The 21,164-nt window shown below is 40.8% G+C and overlaps 1 protein-coding gene across 18 annotated transcripts in view; it reads right to left on the bottom strand.

Annotated features, from left to right (window-relative positions):
* Nucleotides 1–2,795: 2,795 nt before the first annotated feature.
* GPATCH8 (G-patch domain containing 8) overlaps nucleotides 2,796–21,164 on the bottom strand; it is a 77,143-nt gene continuing 58,774 nt past the window's right edge. For 16 of the 18 annotated variants that reach the window (XM_081110842.1, XM_081110832.1, XM_081110829.1 and 13 more), the window contains 2 exons: nucleotides 11,874–12,004; nucleotides 2,796–8,951 (listed from right to left, as the gene is read on the bottom strand). In XM_081110842.1, the coding sequence (XP_080966968.1) occupies nucleotides 5,066–8,951; nucleotides 11,874–12,004 (4,017 nt within the window). In that variant the 3' untranslated portion in view covers nucleotides 2,796–5,065. Of the gene's footprint in view, nucleotides 8,952–11,873; nucleotides 12,005–12,599; nucleotides 12,677–13,159; nucleotides 13,332–21,164 lie in introns of those variants that run through there. The other 2 variants (XM_081110838.1, XM_081110837.1) reach the window with 2 other exon arrangements.

Consider the following 21,164-nt stretch of genomic DNA (forward strand, 5'->3'; position numbering starts at 1 on the left):
AGCTGAAATCATTTATATCATATACTCCTCATAACAACTCCTATGAAGTAGGTACTATTATGCCCATTTCATAAATGCCAAAACTGTGGCACAGAGTTTTAGGCAAATTGCCCAAGTTTACACGGCCAATGTGTGGATTCAAATATGTTTGTGCTTAAATTCATGTTTGTTTCCAAAGGATTTTATTTATTTCTTGGTTAATCCTCATCCAAGAATGTTTTTCCCATTGATTTTCAGAGAGTGGGAGGGAGCGAGAGAGAAATATTGATGTGAGACACATCGATTGGTTGCCTCCCGAAAGTGATCCGGGGATCGAGCCTGCAATCGAGGTATGTGCCCTTGACTGGAATTGAACCCAGGACCCTTCAGTCTGTAGGCTGACACTCTATCCACTGAACCAAATAGGCCAGGGCTAAAATCATGTTTTTTAAAAATATATTAAAATTATTGATTTCAAAGAGGGAGAGGGAGAAACATCTATGAGAATCATTGATCAGCTGCCTACTGCACGCACCCTTTTGAGGATCTAGCCTGCAACACAGGCATGTGCCCTTGACCGGAATCAAACCCGAGACCCTCAGTCCTCACGCCGATGCTTTATCCACTGAGCCAAACCGGCTAGGGCTAAAATCAATGTTCTTATCCATTACACTCTTGTCAGAGAATCTCTTTAAGAGTGGCAGGACATAAAGGTCAATTATAGGGAAGGGCAAGTAGTTGACTTAGGATAGGGTGGACTGGAGCATGAGGACAGAGTGGGCATTAAGGTGGAATGAAAGGCTGGGGTCAAATAACTCCAAGTCCTTGAATGCCTTATCAAGGAATGTGAACTTTAATCTGAAGATGGAGAATCATGAAGATTTTTCAAGTCAGACAATAAGAGATATACTAATTGTGCTCCGATTTGGACGATTACACTGTGGATAGAAGGGACTGGAAAAGGCAGAACTTACTGGGAAGATCAGATGGAGAGCAACTGCAATCCTCTTGGTTTAAAGGTGATGGATGAGGCTTAAACCCGGGTACAGATGGCAGGAACAAGGGAGATAGCAGAGATTACACAATCAGTAACTGGATGTGGTGGGCAAGTGTCAAGTAACTTGAAGCTTTGGTGCCTTGTTGGCTGGTAGGACAGTGGTACCAGTAACTAAAATTGGGAACAGGTGGAGCATCGGATTTGGGAAGGGAGAGGAGTGTGGTATTCAAGAATTCTGTTCTTCTGGGAGTTCCTCTGGGGTCAGAGCTGGGTTAGTCTCCTTTCTGAGATAGTAGGCAGGAGTGCTGCTGACACACTGCTCCCACTTCTCCATCCCATCAGCCAACAGTGCTAGGATCCCTCAATGAATTCAAAGTTCTGCTAAGACTTCATTGAGTCCACAATTATTAACTTCTACTATGTGCCTGGCACTGAGCTAGGTGAAGTGGGTATAAAGAAAAACATTTTATCACCTTTGGTTTCCTTTCTAAACTCTGATGCATAAAAATCCCCAGTTAGTAGTATTTTACTTTGCTCAAATCTTTCTTGGACATATAATCAAAATGTTTGTGTTCAACTCTGTAAAACCCTCTAAGGAATTAAGAAAGAAAGAAAGAAAAAAAAGAATCAATCCCTGTCCTCCCAGAACTTCTAACTTCATTGGGGAGCAGTGAACACAAAATGAACTGCACTCAAGATTCTGAAAAGCCAGTAAGCTTATATGGGACAGAGAATTATATCCTAAGAGTCAGGGAGGTCGGCCAGGAAATGCTGCAGACATTCAGATACGAATTGATAATGGGGAAGTGAAGGTGTCTCTGGTAAATAAGAATGGAAATGGTTGACAAGGCCTGGATTAGTCACTGAGGGCACAGAAGAGGCATGTCCATGTTGCAAGCCCAGGTGGCTGAGGCAGGCAGCTGCACAGAGCACTCTCTACAGGCCAGTCTGCTGCTTTCACTGGCACCTTGCCTGCTCAGAACATTACTTTTCATTTTTTTAACATCCTTTCTTTCTGGGCAGGAATTTTGCTATTTTAGGAAAATAGGCAGATTTGAGCATCCAACCCAAGGTTCATGTTGAATAGCTTCTCTTCAGTCAAGGGGAGAACACAGCTGTTATGAGTAGGAAAGAAATAGACATTGTACTCCTCCTTCCTGAAAGACTGAGGAAGAGAGAGGAAACTAATTTATCCCTGCATATCTATGTGGCTAGCTTTGATGCTGACCTTTCCTTTTTGTGATTTTTTGATACAGTAGAGGCTTTTATCAGCTCAGTAACAAGGCCTATTCCTTTCACCAGGTAGCTCTCAAGTACTGTACTGGTATTAAAGGGTTGAGGAGAATAATTGAAGACTGGTTCTGATATACAGAACTACTTCTGGAGGGCAAAAGCCAGGCAGATGACTCTTGCAATTCCATTGCCCTGAAGTTTATCCAAAATCTTAAAAATCAAACTCAGAAATTCCAACCCACTTACTTATTAGTGAGCACCTACATGCCACATACCCTATTACACAGAGATTACATACCTAAGAGGTAAGGCAGAAATAGAAAATTCGTGTGAGAAAGAGGTGCACATTCCAAAGCACCTACCAAAGACTGAGAAACTTTACTATACGTCCTCCCACATCATCATCTTTTCTCTCTACTTGGGCAGCCTGAGCTCTGAGAAGCACAATTCCAAACATCATAAAAAACTGGTTCTCAAGAGTCTATCCCTTGATCACTTCAAACAAGATGTTATTTGTAACCCTCAACTCCACCCTTTCCCAACTTGAATGGATGGGGCAACAATCACAACAGACTCTGCTAAGTTTCCACAAATCATTGGTTTATTAGAAAGTTCCTTTCCCTAATTTTACAGCATATATATCTCTATCATATGCGATAAAGTTAAATACAATCTGTTATGCTTGTAAGGAAGGATAGGCTATTTTGTTTTTCTTTACTTTTTTTAAAGTTTTAAAATCACTATTCTGAAAGTTAAAGAAAACTGCCCCCAGGAAGACAGAGGCAGCCAGAGTATGGCTCAATCTACAAGCTAATGGGAAGGGAAATAGCACAAAAATGTTAATACTGTATTATTTAAATTATTTACATGGGCTTCATGAAAGCAAAGAAAAATGAGTCCCTTCACGTCAAAGACATTTCATTTTTCCAGTGCTAGTTATCAAAAAAGTGATGCTTCTGAACCACATGAGGAGCACTAAACAGGTAGGAGGCTCAGTCAAGAGCCTTGTTTGTCCAGCACTTGCTTCTCATAAACTCAAAACCTTTTCCATTTGGGAATTCGAGAAGAAAGGCAGAACACAGAGCCTTGGCCCAGGTAAGTAGGGTTTGTTTTTCCTGTCAGGTGACCACCCAACCAATTCTAGCCACAGGAATAGGCAGGGAAATGCCAAACAGGGATCCGCTAATTACACTAAAGATGGTGAGAAGTGCAATATAAACACTTTAGGGTCAGTGTGTTAATTAGGTCTGAAAACCTGGGTGAAAAGCAAGAAGAGGAAGAGGAACTGAGGTGGTATTTCCTCTGGTAGGTGCCATGGTGTCACAGAAGAGAAAAGGAATCTTTACTGCTTAAGCTAAACTGGGCTGAAGGCATGGAAACTATGAAGCAAAAGAATTTGCAGTATCTATAAATGTGCTCATGTCCCAACAAGAGGAGGAAGAAAACGGAACTCTACCATCCCCCAGTCTACTTCTACTTGTTTCTAGCCAACCAAAAAGGCACATTAAAAAACAAAAAATTATCAGAGGAGGCTAAGTACTAGGAAGGCAAATGGACTGCCTAGAACAAGGCATCAGAAACCCCCAATCACTCTGAATCTCACTGCTTTCAAATAAAGCTCTTGAATGTTTTCCTCCTCTGTGGGGCCCACCTGTTTTTCTGTAAAAAACAAAAACAAAGCAGATGAAGAAGACCACCATAACTGAGTATTCCTCTGAACCCCCAGCTGACTGATGCCCATTAGTTCAAACATCCCAGTGCTGGGGGCACCACTTAATGCAAATTACTGAATATTTTGTCCCAGCAAAAATGTTAAACAATGTTCCTTTTTTGCTCTGACATTTTTATAGTTCATAACTTCAAAAAATACATGAGTTTGATAAAATATACATGCTTAGTCATTTTTGCATCTAGCAGAAAACAAATACTTTATTTTTTGCTTTCATCTTATAACCTTTAGTTTCTTAATTCAACTAGGCAAACATATTTACACAAAGCCACCAGAACAAGGATCACTTAAAGAGCTAGATGTAAAAAATATTATTGCAGTATACTACAAATATGGAACCTTTTTTATGAGCTACAAAAAGCAGCATTTGCGTTTATAGAGTTCAGTGCAATTTTTTTACGTTAAAAAAATCCTATAAATTAAGAAGGAAACATCAACATGACAGAAGAAAATACACCCTTCAGACATACAAGCTCCTCCCTGGGAAAGCACATGAGAAACTGTGTTCCGCATAGCTTGTAATCATGATAGGATCTTCTTTTCTGGGATAGTCCGATGTCTCTTCTGGGATGAGGGACACGAGGACATCAGTGCCAAACGTGTGGCTCTTTATGTGGGAAGTGGATCCAAAAACAGAGTAGCATCTGATTCCAGGTCTGACTCCCTTTCCACCTCACCCAGGGAACACAAGGTCACCAAGGGATGGTCAGACATTGGGAAGGCAGGATCAGATGGGACAACCCGCCAGCCAGAGAGGAGAAAAATGTTTTAAAATTTACAGAAGGGAAGAGCAGAGGTTAAACAGTAGAGGGAGAAGGGGAGCATATAAACTTGACCATCTGGAAATGTTGCTGCAGAGGGGTGGGTAGCACTTACTAGTGTTTCCTAGTCTAGAAACACAGGAGGGGGAGAGATACAAGGAAGGGGGGGGGGGGAGAGAAATCCCTGATAGTGAATCCAAAGCAAACCTCAAATCTAAAACCACCCCTGCAAGCCAAAACCCAATTCTTTGGCTATCAGACACTGCCCATCCCAGCTTCTACTTGCTGGTATTAATGGCTCAACACTCCCAAGGGAAGACTTATGGGTCACCTTCCCTGGTCCTACCTGGGCTCTCATCCCCCAACTCATGTGCCATGGCCAGGGGGGTGCTGCAGGTCCTGACCTGAGAAGATGGGGTGAAGAAGTGGGTGAAGGTGGAGGGCAGTGGCAGCTGCTGCAGCAGGCCGTGGGGCAAGGAGGGTAGGATAGAGGGCAGCATGTGGGACAGGGTGGAAGGTGAAGGGTCCAGGATGGATGGCTGAGGCAGGAATGATGTGAATGGGATGGCTAGCGAGAAAGGTGGCAGGGTGGCCAGGGATGATTGAGTGAGTGAGGTGGGATAAGGAAATGGGGGTCAGGTGGGGCTGGGGAATATGATGTACTTGGGCAAGTGGCTGGGGATGAGGGTGGGGGTGAATGCCAATGGCAGCAGCAGCTGCTGCAGCATGATGCTGTAGGATGGCATGCTGAACAGTTGTGATGGAGGTGGCAGAGGCTGTGGCCGGCTGCTGAATGTGGATGGGCTGCAGGGCTGGAGTGGCTGGGGCCAGGGCAGCAGAGGCTGGAAAGGCTTTTACTTGCTTGGCTAGAAGCTGCTGCTGGATGTGCTGCTGTGCAGCCTGCTGGAGTTTGCTGTACTTCTCCATCTCCTCGGGGGTGAAGGTGATGGGCTGGCTTTCCAGGGGGGCCAGGGAAGCATCCTCTGTCCCATCAGCTGACTCGATACTAGGCTCCCCACTGGGAGGTGCATAACTGGAGAAGTGCTCAAGTTCTGGCACTATTGGCAGCAGGCTAGATTCCACAGGGCCTGGTTGACTGCCACTATCCAAGGATTCTAGGGTGTCCCCATCGCTCGGGTCAGGGAGGTAGTTATGGGAGATGGTTGGGTCCCCAGGAAAGCAATCAGAGTGCACTGGGGTGCCTAGTGGAGCCACAGGGTGATTAGCAGTAGTAGCTTCTTCAGATTTTGGCTCTTCTGGAGGTGGGTCTGATAAGGGGCCAGTGGTTTCCTCTGAGGGGTACTGATGTCCAAATGGGGCATCACTATTCCCTGGAGGCCCTTCTTCTGTCTCTGACTGTTCTTGCTCTTCCCCTCTTTCTAAGCCAGACTCTTCACATTTCTTGGTGTTGGGCTTTCGGGTAGCTGGGAGTTTCCCTATCAGCGGAAGGACAGGCTTATTGCCAAGAGAGGGGGGGAGCTTGGGCCCAAAGTAACCTTGTGGGGGGTCCTTGAGCTTGAGCCCAGCTTTATTTGGGGTGGCCAGCACCTCCTCACTTACACTGAGTTTCCTCTCCACTTTCCTTGACTGGATCTTCTCCAGGAGAAGTTTGGCAGTGAGAGAGTTCTTATCTTCAGGGCTGCAGTCACTCTCTGATCCCCTTCCTGTGCTAACACTGTTGTTCTGGGAGGGTAGGCCTGTCCCTTTACTATCATCTCCTCTGCCATCTTCCTTTTTCTCATGGCCTTCTCCCCGACCTGATCGGAAATAATGAGGAGACTGGGAGCGGTAGATTTTGGAGCGAATGAAGTCTCGACGACCAGAACGCCTCTCCTCAGGGCTCTCATGACCCCATGATCCTTTCCTAGAGCCTGATCTTTGGGAAGGGCTTCTGGTGCTGCGGCTGCGGTCCCGGCTATAGCTGCGGCTTCGCTGCCAGCTGTGGGCTGTGGTACTACGGCTTCTCCGTTTGCTCCGGCTGCGGCTGCAACTACTGCTGCGGCTGCGGCCCCGGGATCTTGAGCGGTCTCTGGTATGACTCCGAGACCGGCTTCGGGACTGGCTGCAACTGAGGCTATAGTCATCGGAAGATGAATATTTGTGCCGTTTGGACCGGTGCTTGGAGCTGGTGTAGTCTGAGTCATCAGAGTCATGGGAGCGCTTTGAGTGCCTTCGTGATCGGTCACTATAGTCACTATAGCTGTCATCAGAATAACTGTGCTGCCTACTATAGCAGCTCTGGTCTGAAGAAGCCTCTGAGCTACTTGAGTAAGAACGCTGGGAGGAGCGGTGTGAGGAATGGCGCCGGCCAGACCTTGAACGGCTATGGGAATGCTCACTGCCCGAGTCTTCCTCTTCCTCCTCCTCCTCCTCTTCACTGTATTGGGATGGAGACTTCTGGTGCAGCCGGCGTGATGAAACATCATCACTATCCTCATCTCCACTGCTGGGTCGACTCCGATGGCTGGACCGGCTGCTCCGTTTGGTGCTAGCTCTTCGCTGGCAGGATGAAGTTGGAGGTTCACCTTTATGTTTCCTCCCACCATGATCTTGAGAGCTGCCACCACCTCCACTTTCATCCTTTTTGCCACTGCTCCCTTCTTCACCTGGGAGGGATCTCCGCTGGGAATCATCTTGGGCTCGCCGCCGTCTTCTTGGTGGAGCAGGGCTACCACTCCCAGGGGGTTCTGGTTTGGGTCCCCGTTCGGAATCTGCCGGGGCTGACTTATTCTTCTTCCGTTTTCGTTTCTTGCGCTTCTTAGACTTCTCCCCAGACTCAACCTTAGAGCTTTTGTCTTCTGGGTCAGCCTTGTGTTTCCGTTTGTGTTTGCTGGATTTTTTGTGCTTCTTTTTCTTTTTGTGTCGGTGGGACTTCCCAGATCGTTCCTTCTTGCTAGGAAGGCTTCTCCCTGTGTCTTCTGTTTCTGATCCATGGCTGCCACCAGGCTCCTGCTTATTCGGGCCGCGACAGGAAGATCCTGAAGCAGGTGCATCTATTCTATCTCCTGAGGAATGTTCTACTTTCTCTCCTCCTTCCTTGCTTTTATTTGGCTCACCAGGATCAAGGCCGTGGAGATGGTCCTTTGAGGAGCCTCCTATGTCCTTTGGTTTTTCTGTCCCTTTAGCTCTGGCATCTTTGTTCCTTGAAAGTTTAAAGTCAAAGTATAAAGGGTTACAACTGTATGAAATGGAGGGTTCTGCCTTGGTGAAAATTAATAGTTCTGATGGCCACTGGAGGGCAGTGCTTTCATCTTTGCTCAAAACTGGAAAGAAGGGGCCAGTAGGATGTTTGGGTCCCTCACGGCTTTCTTTTCCTGGTGGGGTGGTCTGAGAGGTTTCTTTAGAAGGGTTAGGCTCACACATCTGAATACCTGAAGACTTCTGACTCTCTAAACTCTGCTCACTTATGTCCCCTCCTGAAGCCTTCTTGGTTTCAGCTCTGCTTCCAGGTTCTGAGGGCTCAGCCACACTGGTTTCCGCCTGCTGCTCCGAGACCTCACTAACAGTCTTTTCTGCTCCTTGGCTTGCTGCCACCTTGCTCAAGCGTTTAGGCTTGGGAGAATTGCTTTTTTTGCTCTCTAGGGCATTCTTTGGGTGTGTATTATCACCACCTTCCATTTGTTCGCTAGCTCTCATAAAGAGGAGGAAGGGAAAATTAGGTTTTACTTTGCAGTGTGCTGGGGGGATGTAGTGGTAATACTCTGGCTCTGTTGCCCCAGCTCCTTCTTCTCGCTTCATTCTTTTTAACTTAGATAATGTTGAGGCAAGGGACCCTCCATCCTGAGGGTCTTCGTCCTCTTTTTTGCCATCGAGATTACTACTAGCATCAGAGTCTCCCACCTTCTGCAGTCCTTGGTCAGACCCCTTCTCATCAGCTTTTGTTCCATCTTCAGAAGTTCCTTCCTCTGCGTGGTCCTTGAAAACTGATGCTATTGATTCGAGTTTGACAGGAGCCTTCTTGGCAAAAGAAAATGACACTCCCAATTTTTGCAATGGGGTACCCAGATTATTCTTAATGCCAAAGCTGACACCTTGGGAGACTAACCCAGGAGCCTGTGACAGTCCAGTGGTATTAGTGATTTGTACTGCAGTGAAAGGGCCTCCTTTATCTGTGGAGAATTCAGATCCTAGTCCACAAGTGGCAGGGACACTTATGCCACTGTTTGTAGCTGATTCATCTTTATCATCATCTCCACCTTCTTCATCTACAGCCACTGTGGTTGGTCTGAACATAGGACCACTTCCAGGTGCACTACACATTGGTTTAGAAAAATAAAAAACAAACAAACAACAACAAAAAAAACACAGGTTTAGGAGTACATTTCATGCTTCCTCTAAAATACCTCATGTTCTATCATTCTTTACAGGTAGGTCTAAAAGACACTGAGTGGTGGTCATTCCCTAGCCTCTGTTAATGAAGGGAACTCTCTCACTGAGGTGAGGCAAAATCTCATACTGTTAATCTATCAAGCTACATTTCTAAAACTAGACAGTTACTACTATTTCTTCCTAAGGTATCTAAAATTAAAATATTTTATCATTATCATCTGGTAAAGTCTACCCATCCTGTATCCATGCTCATTTCTTACTGTATCATCCTACCCATCAGTATGTTATCAATGTATGGCTGAACATCTATTCACAAGGTTCTATTCAGCTAAAAAAACAACACCCTAATTTTCTCTGCTTTCAAATTTCATTTTTTTTAAATGTGCATGTTCTCTGAGTTAAATATTATCAGAACCTCCAAAGTGCTACTACTCTATGGTGGTCTGTGGCTAGTATGTCTGTTTTAGAAATGAAGGGTCTGTGCCTATTTCCTGGGCCCCACATCTAAGCATTTACTTATAAAAAAAATTTTTTTTTTCCCTTAAATTTGATTTCAGAGAGGAAGGGAGCAGGAGAGATAGAAACATCAATGATAAGGGAGAATCATTGATTAGCTGCCTACTGCACGCCTCCCATTGGGGACTGACCCCACAACCTGGGCATGTGCCTTGACGGGGAACTGAACATTAAACTGCCCTCCTAGTTCATGGATCAATGCTCAACCATGGAGCCACACCGGCCAGCTGCTTTGGCTTTGATTCTTTCTGGGCATTACATACAACGATCACGATACTACTAAGGACTTTCTCAGGTTTGAAAACAGGAACATTGAGGAGCCTCAAAGCCAACATTTTAAAACCCTGTACGCTGGAAATTTTTATAGTATGTGAACTATAAAGGCATCTCTCAAGCTAAATTGAAGAACTAAGAGCATTAGATATCTATTTTAAGTCCTCGTTATCTGAACTCTACCTACTAGCTGTCTTAAATTCAGGAATCAAATATATTTGGATAATGTGGTATCCCTTACTATCGGAAGATAGGAACCCAACAGATGTGGATAGCAATAGATACTTACACTGTGTCACAAAACCTACCACACAGCAAAGAAAACCTCAAACTCAATAAAAAGGGACTTATTTTGATATTTGCTTAGTCTTTGCCATGTTACTTCAGTAATATTTACTTACTATGGGGTCATGCATTACTCCTAGGACAATTAAATATCTGATGAGGGTTCAAAACTTTCTTTTATTCTCCCAAGAGATTACTCAGTCATTGTTTAGCTGTTTGTAAAACTGAGGAAAGTCACCTCTGAAGAAAAACATGTATTAAAAAATGTCCTGAACTAGAAAGTGGTTCTGTTATATATTTTTTAAGGAGGTACCCTTGCAACATGTACAAGAGGAATTGTTTTACTACATAAAGAGCTGCCAAAGAAGAAATCTATAGACAGTTTAACTCAACACTAGGGCTCAGGTCAATTCTGTTTCAAAACTTACACTAATATGTGTTTTCTCCCTTCCTCTGTCTCCAAAACATAAGAGAAGTAAATAAGTAAAACAGAGTCCAGAGACAAAAATAAACCTAGTAAGTCCAGGAATGAGGCTGTAAACTTTTAATAGGAGCAATCAGTTTATCTTTTAACCGTAACCAGTTCCTTCCTTTGGTCCTGGTCAACCATTAAAAATAAATATGGGGCCCTAGCTGGTTTGGCTCAGTGGGCAGAGTGTCGGTTTGCGCACTGAAGGGCCCTGGGTTCAATTCTGGTCAAGGGCACAGGCCCAGGTTGTGGGCTTAATCCCTAGTGGGGGAGGGCAGGAGGCAGCCAATCAATGATTCAGTGATTCTCTCCCATCATTGATGTTTCTATCTTTCTCTCCCTTCCACTCTGAAATCAATAAAAACGTATTTAAAAAAACAAACAAACATGGGGCCCAGCCAGTGTGGCTCAGTGGTTGAGCATTGATCCATGAACCAGGAGGGCAGTTTTATGTTTCTATCTCTCTCTCCCTCTCCCTTCCTCTCTTTGATATCAATTAAAAATAAAAAAAATAAAAACCAAACAAGCACGGGTGGGGGGGGGGGTAGAGGAGGTTATATGGGGGATAAATGATGATGGAAAAAAATAACAAAATAAAGGGAGAAAAAAAATCAACTCAACCCAAACCAAACAAACAAACGGGGGGGGGGGGGGGGGGGAGGGGGTCTAGTCCTTCTAATTGAGCATATATTCACAAATCTTCCGATGCTTAAAGACTGGGTCCCCAAAGTCTAATTGCTTAGAAATTCAGCCTTAAGTGGAAAAAATTTCACCGAAGGCAAAATACCAGCTCCAAACTGTTAAGCAGGAACCTCAGAGCATTCCCTAGGTTTCATAGTGTTTAGTACTAACTTATAGTACTTAAAAGGCATTTACTACACTTGAATCTGTGCTGCGGTACTTTTTGGTTATAAAATAATAATGTAACAAATGTGCTTTTCTACATAAGAATGAATGTCGGAGATAGGAACAATAATCGTGTATAATTTATTGAGCATAATTTATATGTACTAAGCACTTTTAATGTAATAACTTAATCACTCTTCACAACTACAGAGATTAGACTGTTATACCATCTCCGTCTTCCAGGGAAGAAAACGGAGGCACAGAGGTTAGATAATTCAAGGCCACACAGACCGCAGAAACGGCCTCAGGAGCATCTTCTTCATCAGCATTTCATACTCTAAGTATCGATATGCTTTTAGGTTGAAAGAGGGAATCTATTAAAAACGTAAGCATTATAATTCTTAAATCTTAAGGATTATAATTATCCATAGACTCTCTGAGAGAAAATGTCCTCACCATTCAGCTTGTTTTCTTTGCTCTGCCAACTCATGGAGACGCCGAAGGGCTTTTTCCTGTTTCTTCTCATCCTTGCGGGATCTTGAAGAAACATTTCGAGCAAACTCTCTCTGCTTGAGATCTTTCAATCTCTGGGGTAACAAAAGAAGGGAACAGAGGGTGGGTGATTTAGAGTAACTTGGGGATCCTGACAACAAGGCCTTTAAAATTTACCCTCAATCAATGGTTATAGTGCTAGTGTAGAATACATTGTTATACTCTCTTCTGGTAATAGAAAACACAATGGCTGATTACTCTGGGTAACACACTTGTAGTATCTGCATTTCTAATTAAGACAGCATACCATTTGCTTTATTGGGAAAACTTAAATGATGTCAGAAGCAATGAGCAAATTTTAGAACACTAGGAAGAAAGAAAAGGGACTATTTAATCACCTGCTCTTCCAGGATGCAAAACCAGACAAATAGAACATGAGATAAATTGTAGTAACACAAGCCAAAGAAAACAGAAAGGGGTTAAACTAGTACAGAAAGTTACCCAGGTGTAAGATCTTAAAAAGCAATGTACAGCTTACATGGGGAGGTTATTTGAATCAGAACTAACACATAGAAAGCATACTTTTATTTCACCATAAAAAGGTGCTATTATTTCTTTTTAGCATGAACAGTTTTCCTGTGACTATCAAACAAACCGTTTTCCAATGCTACTAGCATGTTCGGAGCTCACCAGTTCGACCATGTTTCATCCGGTCATTCTGGTGAAATTAGACAGTAATATGTGTAGCTTTTCATTGCTTCATAGCCCTGAGAGGAACATCCAGGGGATGAGAAGGGAGAATAGAGATAAGTCAAAGAATTTATTACTTAAAATCCTAATAAAAGAATGGGTCTTTTATTCTCAGAAGCTATTATATATTTTTCCTTAAAACAAAAGAACAAGAATCAAAAAAGAACAGTGCTATGACAAACTGGTAACAGAGTCCAGACATATCTATCTGCAATGAAGACAGAACTAAAATTATTTTTAACACACTAACATTAAAACCAAAAGAAACCAAAACACATACATTAGCCTATGTTTTTACCACAGCATTGGGAAAAAGAATTTGACCCAATATAAAGTGGACATTGCTTTGTGGAAAGTCATGATGTTCAACAGACAGAGGAATTTTCTTAGCTAGTATTTATGAAATGTGTTTTGAGTATTTTTGAATTGGGAAGGGCAAAGGGTGGAAAGACACACACAAAGAAAGATGTACAGCTAAAGACACTAGTAGAAAAACTCACTCTTGTGATCTGGGCTCCCAAATTAGAAGGATTTGCTTTCAATACATCAGCTGAAAATGTCACATCACAAAGAAAAAAAGTAAAATAAAACAAGAGTGGAAGAGAAAAAAAAAATAAAGCAAGCATTACTACACAAGCTCTCTTAGTGAATCTGCAAACTATTATACTGAACAATCAGGGACAAAGCCATCAACTCTAAAAGGGGTGGGAAGAAAGGAAGCTCCTGTACAACACATACATGTGTACGTTTACACAGACTTGACATAGTAACAATCCCTCCTATATAAATGGAAGTACTGCCTTTTTTTTTTTTTTTAAGGAAAAAAATGGTTATAGAACTCAAGGAAAGACCACTGCTGTCTAAAAGCAGTTAGTCTTATTTTCATTTACCTTTATTTTGAGGACGCTCAAGTAACCAACAGCTGGCAAAATTGTTTTACTGAGGCTAGTTGACCAGAATTACGATTTTTATAAAAACCACTTTAAGATGGATGATCAACTATTTTAAATAAACATGGATTCCAATTTCCTCTTTCTGAAGAAAATGAAGCAGAGAGGAAGAGCCTGTCAGAACTATTATATGATTACTTGAGCCTGTCAGATCTAGTTGGTTTTTCCCCCTCCCCAAACACTTAACAGAATGAATATATGCTTTTTTCACATCTGCTATTTTCTCTCAGCCACCCAAAATGCCTGGAAAATCTACGGGTGTCTATTCATTTCCTTCCCTCTTACAAATATTTCATCACTTTTAGGAGTTATTTCAAACTATAGAACACTGTCTAAAAGAATGAGCATTTTGCCCTGGCCAGGTAGCTCAGTTGGTTAGAGCATTGTCCCGATATGCCAAGATTGAGGGTTCGATCCCTGGTCAGGGCACATACAAGAATCAACCAATAAATGCATAAGTAAGTGGGAAAACAAATCGATGTTTCTCTCTAAAGTAAAAATAAATAAAAGGATGAGCATTTTATCAAAGTCTGGAGTCTCCAGGATAAGTCAGACAGTGCATAGAGCCAATTATTCAGTAAGCCACTTTGTGTGACCTTGAAGTTGATGGGGATAGGACTATGTCCACATCATCCTGAAGATACTCTATCTCAAATTCCTACCACAACACAATTGGAGTAGGAAGGGAAGAAAATGAGATGCTGTCAATAAAAACAAATCCAAGTTGCATCACCTTCTATGCAAAGCTATCCTGGTACTATATAGTGTGCAGCAAATACTCCTATCACCTTTACTAACTTTATAGTCAAGTCTGGGGTCTCAAAAGTAGAATTGGGAACCCTAGGATTCTAACCCAAACCTTAGAGACAGGGTTTAGCAACTGCCTCAAACCCAAAATATATTGGAGGTCTCTTTCAGATAAGGGCATTCTGATAATAAAAATGAATTCCTAACTCAGTCTCTCCTTTCTACTCAAGGTCAAACTAAATGATCCCTCCCAAAGTCTCTACTGATCGCTCATAAGACAGGATTTTTCTTCTTTCTGAACTGTCTTATTAGCACTTTGTAGTAACACTCATCTAGCAACCAACATACTTTGCTTTGACTACACTTATTCCTACCTTTCAGAAAGGTTTATGTATAAAGTTTCAGAGTTGAAAAGTTGGGTTCTAATCCATTAATTACTAGCCAAGTGGTTTTACCTTTTTTGAACTCCAGTTCCCTCATCAGAAAAAGAGGGCTATCTAGCAGATTTACGAGATTGTCAAAATAAGTGTAAAGCACGCAGAATGTCAAAACTGCACAGTACTGACTCTCCCCCTCATCTTTATTTGGGCAAGGACTAGGCTTATCTTTATAATCAACCTTGAAGTACACAGAGCAATACTAAGTCTACAAAAGGTTTAAGTAGTTGGCGAATAATTTGGCTTAAACATTGGATCCTTGACTTTTCCCCATATAATTTTTTACCATATGTAGAAAATTTTGATCATGAAATGTTTTCATATCTCTAGTAGGGACATGATTCAGGTTATATAATAAGGTTTTCCTAGTTATTACTCTATCATAAGGAGTTTCATTCTTTAGAGAATCAAAAAGTCTAAAATTTTAAGCCCTTTTTCTTCTGGACAGAACTAGGCCAAATGCCAAAAAAGTTCCTGACCAGAAACTTCTCAATTTTCTAAATAAAAAGTAATTCTTATAAAAAGATACAAACCCCATTTTATTCAGTTTCTTCTTAAGGTGAAGAAAACTGTAAATGCCCTAAAGAAATATAGACACTTTCTGTTCCCCTTTTGCAAGTAAAAAGGGTGAATCGTTCCACTACTGACAAAAAGAAAAAAAGAAAAAGAAAAAGCAAAGGAAAAAAAAAGATATGAGACCCTAATTTAGAGTCAGGTTTTCCAAAGATGCCTATTTTATTCCAAAAGGCTACCAAGCCTGGCTCACTTGCCACTGAATATCCATATGAAATTCTCTCTGTGATTATACTTTTACTTTCCTCTTAAGTTTTAAAGAGAATTACAACTTCAGATAACTTCTTCAAGGTGAGACTAGAAAAGCAACACATCTATAAGAGAAGAGAAAGAGCTCATGGAAGGAGAACAAAATTATAGATGTGCCATCAACCCAAAACTCTTTTCAAAGGCTGAGCAAATTCTATATCATAAACAAAAGTTCAAGTTAGACTCTAAACTGGGACACAGTCTAATCTGAACGGTATAATTAATCATTTAAGCTTATTACAAAGCCAATATATAATATATGCCCTTAGCTCTAAAATTATAAAGTATACTTTCTGAAGAGTTGCTGATAAATTTGCTTATTTCTTGAACTATTAATGATTATTAATAAAAAGTTAAGCCAAGTAACACATTTTTAGCTGGAAAATATTTGATTCAAGAAAAGGAGATGGACCCCATTCAAATGAAAAGTTTTGAAGATCCTGTTTTCCTGCAAAAAACCAATAGCATGTTTCCCAGTATACATTTGTGGCATAGAGCACAAAGGGAAGAAACATTTCGCATGGAGTCTGAATCACATGGTAGCTGGGGTTTCCACTAAAATTCTCAAAAAACCAGTAGAGGGAAGACCTTAACAAACAACCCAGTGCTTGGAATTACCCATCTACATAATAACTATGGTTATTTGGGCTAAAGATCACTTCAAATGTAAATAACATTCCTGCTTTTGAAACACAGCTAAATAGCACTGTGTTGGCAGAAAAAAAAAAGTCTATTTCAGAAATAAACTCCTGCTCCACTATCCAACTATAAACAAATTAAACCAGGGAAATTCGAATCTGGTAAATCTTACCAGGTTTTTAATGTGGGTGATAAATTTGCCCTCATCATCAATAATGTGGAATGTCAACAGCAAGGCATGGCACTGTATTTAAGTGGGGAATGAATGAGATAAAGATATTTCTATACAGTTTTTCCTAACAAAATATCAAGGTCTGAGTCTAATAAAATATTTTTTGTTATCTTTTGATGCTACTCTTCTTTCCTCTATCAAAACAAAATTTGATGCTATAAGTTTATTGAGTATACTTTACTAGGAATAAATCTTACACGTATTTTACACCTGTTATCTCAATTTAAAAAATAAAAACGATAGTTCCATGTGAAAAAAATTTCAGGCATCAAAAAATAGGCAGAGAGTATTTCCTATTGCCACTTAAATTCCTATGTTCTAATATTTACTCAACTTTAAAGAGAAAACCTGATTTTGTCTCTTTAGGGTCAAAGGATTATCTTTCTCTTACTAGATAGCCACCCCTTCTCCCCAGAACAGGGACTTCCTTTTTTACTAACCCTGCAATACACACACCATTGTCTATGGCACAAGAAATGCTCAATAAACGTTTATCAAATGTCCAGTTTTAAAATGAGTTGTTGGGAGAGGAAACATATACATATACTTTTTTGTATTATTTTTTGGTTATGAACAGAGATGGGAAACAGTGAGTAAAGAAGGGGTGGTTGTATGCACCTCAATCTCTTTCTGGCTAAGCATAATCTGGCCTTTTCTGACCCTCAACCACTCCCTTTCCTCTACGTTAACAATCCTGCATACCCCAAATCCATGGCCTCCTCTCCCCACTGTTTCCTGCTTCACTCTCATAACATAACATTAATGTGTATTTTCTCTCCCAAACTGGAGTAATCATACTATAGTTGTTACTTGGCCAGGTTATTCTGATTCAAGTCTGTGTTTGATGCCTCTGGATGAGACCATCCAGACTACATCCCTATGTGGTGAGAGAGGGAAAACACCAGGAGAGAACACAAAGTCTCAGCTTTACAGTACGTAGAGAAGGAAGATTATACTTAAATGATTAAGGAAGTCCAAATTGCTAGATAGTAGATGTAAATTCTTTCTTTTAGCACATGCATATCAGTTAAGTGATGAAAATGAATTTTATTCAGTAACACAGAAAACCGAATGTTTGGTAACAGAAAAAAACTAAACACTAATGCTGATTATAGATACTGAAAAAATCAGAGGGAAAAAGAAAAGTATACATTCTTTTAAGAGTAGTATTAATTAGTCATTTAGGGCAATACTTACATTTTATGCCCAGTTATTTTGTAACACTATGACTCTTAATATTATTTGGTGAATATCAAATTAATGCCACAAAATCACTGTGTAATGCTTGCTTTGTTATGTTCAGGAATTCAGCAAAAGGCCTTAAACATACGGTATATTCTTTAATACCAGGTGTGCCTGCTTTATTTTACACACACACACACTCTTAAGCTGGAAAAATGAGGTCTTAAAAATAATTTTATTGGAATATAATCCACATACCATAAAAGTTACCCATTTAAAGTATAAAATAAGGTGGGAATAGTACGTCCCAAGTTGTGCAATCACCACCACTATCTAATTTTAGAACATTTCCATTACCTCAAAAGAAACCCCATGCTCATTAGCAGTCATTCCCCGTTGTCTCTTTCCACCCAGACCCTGGAAACCTAACCTACATTCCATATAGATTTGATTATTCTAGATGTTTCATACAGATTAAATCATACAATATGGGCATCTTTATGACTGGCTCCTTTTACTTAGCATAATTTTTTTTTTAATATTTTATTGATTTTTTACAGAGAGGAAGGGAAAGAGATAGAGAGCTAGAAACATCGATCAGCTGCCTCCTGCACATCTCCCACCGGGGATGTGCCCGCAACCCAGGCACATGCCCTTGACCGGAATCGAACCCGGGACCCCCCCCAGTCCACAGGCCGATGCTCCATCCACTGAGCCAATCCGGCTTTGGCTACTTAGCATAATATTTGCAAGGTTTGTGCATAGTGGATTTCTCAGTAAGTCATTCCTTTTAACTGCTGAATAATATTCCATTGCAGGGATATATCACTTGTTTACCCATTCATCAGTTGATGGATATTTAGATTGTTTCTACCTTTTGGCTATTATGAATAACACAGCTATGGACAATCTTGTTACAAGTTTTTGTGTGGACGTACGTTTTCATTTCTATTGGGTATATACTGGCCATATGGTAACTTTATATTTAACATTTTGAGAAATTGCCAAACTGTTTTCCAACACTATTAACAATGTAGGAGAGTTCCAATTTCCCTATATCCTCTCCAACACTTGTTAATGTGTCTTTTTAATTTTAGACATCCTAGTACCTGTGAAATGGTATGCTATTGTGTTTTTGTAGATAATGAGGTTTTTAAAAAAATATATATATTTATTGATTTCAAAGAGAGATAGAAATATCAATGAGAGAGAATCATTGATCAGCCACCTCCTGCACGCCCTCTACTGGGGATCAAGCCCACAACCTGGGCATGTGCCCTTGCTGGAATCAAACCCGGGACCCTTCACTCCACAGGCTGACTCTCTATCCACTGAGCCAAACAAGCCAGGGCTGTGGATAATGAGTTTTAAGTATATCTACATAGCCCTCTAGGTCCTATCTGGAGGCAAAGATTTGCCCTCTATGTAAAATTTGAAGGATTATAATTCATAAGAGCTGCTTGAGCTCAAAGCAAATGGAATAGCAGCATCCCAGTTCAGAGCTCTTTTCAGCATTGTCATTCATAAACTCATTCTTCCTTAAGATACTTTAACTTTTCTGACTATAATACAACATACAGCCTTAGCCTAGAATTTCCACCAGTGCAACAGTGTGATAAAAATATAAGCAGGTCCTTGAATAATGTAGTTTCATTATAAAGTTAATGAGAGGGAAAAAAGAAAAATTAATTCCCAGCATGGGTTACTGTCTGTAGTTTGCACATTCTCCCCATGTCTACGTGTTTGTTTTGTTTTTTCTTTCTGGATACTCGTTTCCTCCCACACTATAAGATGAATTGGTGTGTCTACACACTGTCCCTATCTGAGTGAGTGTGAGGGTGTGTATGGGTGCACAGTGCAATGGAAGGATATCCTGTCTAGGGTGTACGCTGGCCTTGCTCCCTGAGCTATTGGGAGAGGCTCTCATTACCTTCAAACCAGATTGAAAAACAATTATCTTCTTTGTTTTTATTAATCTTTCTTAACTGTATGTATAGCTCTCACATTTATTTCAATGTTTAAGTTTGGTGGTATTTTGTGACAAGAAACGTACTCTAGGAACTTAGCTTGTTTATATTATAGTCTATGCTAAAATTGGTTTTGTTTTATGTTGTTTTGCTTAAGGTCTCAATTTCCAAGAACCTAAATAAGGTAAAATCATTTTTACTCAAATATGGATTGTGTGCCAAGATGAAGAACAGAGTGAGAAATACATAGTGAGAGAATACAGGATTTTACCAGCAACCTTAGCTCTCAAGAAGGTCTGTTTTAGGGTTATTTCTGCTCACAAGGCAGACAGCTTCCCTAAACAGATGCAGAGTTTTCCAAGGCTGTGATAGCTGGGTGTAAGACGTGTATTCCCAGCAAAAGTAGAAGTGGTAAGTAAGACCGAACAGGTGAAAAGCCTACTCATGCTCAATTTTTAGAAGACTGGCCAAAGGACGAAAATTCTTTTATTAAGCAAAAAATTCCCAAAGAAAATGGCATCCAGAGTGGTACAAAGTATCACCGAACCTAAAACTTTAATCTCTCTGCTATAGGTTATTAAACTAAAACATGCTTACCCGGCCTGCGTGGCTCAGCAGTTGAGCACCAATCTATTAACCAGGAGGTAACAGTTTGATTCTCAGACAGGGCACATGCCTGGGTTGCAGGCTCGACCCCCAGTGTGGGGTATGCAGGAGGCAGCCGATCAGTGATTCTCTCTCATTACTGATGTTTCTATCTCTCCCTCTCCCTTCCACTCTGCAATAAATAAATAAATAAATAAATAATTAAATAATTACAACCCCCCCCCCCACAACTTATGACATCGTCAAGTTTTAAGATGTATACTTCTCTTCACAATTGCTTTGCTTTTCAAAGTAAAATCTCTTCAGAGGTAAATTGTGCTGATTAAGTCAACATTTATGAAGCTTTGGGATTCATAAATACTATAAAATTTTCTTAACCTATTTCACATCTTTACAATAATTTATGGTTTTCTAAGGATAAACATTCTATAAAGACCCAAAATATAGAGCACCTATGGAATATCTTCATTGGTATATGATCTTAGTGGTTTTGCTACTTTCTATTTTAGCTTTAAAATCACCTTCTCTTGCCTTGGTTTTTTGTGTTGTTCCCTTCCACCCCCAATTGAATATCAAAGTACCACTGAAAGAGGAACCCAGTCCATATTTATTTAGAGCTGCAGTGGCTTGCCAGAGGTACAGTTGTGCTTTTGATGTGCTTTTGTTCCTGATGTCATATGTGCCAAGTACACAGAGGACTGAATGCAGTAAAATATCTTGCAAGGCAAAAATCCAACCAGGAAACAATGAGACTTCAAGTGGAAAGTGACCCCCTCCAAAGTTGAATGAAATCTGTAAGTCATCATTCCTTTCATGATCACCATGACATTTCTCAGAAAATATTTAAAGTCATAACTTATTTCATTCTGTAATGAGAAAAACTCTAAATTTCTGGTCCTTAATAATACACATTACTGGGTACT

This window comes from Myotis nattereri, assembly GCF_964212035.1.
Source record: "Myotis nattereri genome assembly, chromosome: 16".
Taxonomy (NCBI): Eukaryota; Metazoa; Chordata; class Mammalia; order Chiroptera; family Vespertilionidae; genus Myotis; species Myotis nattereri.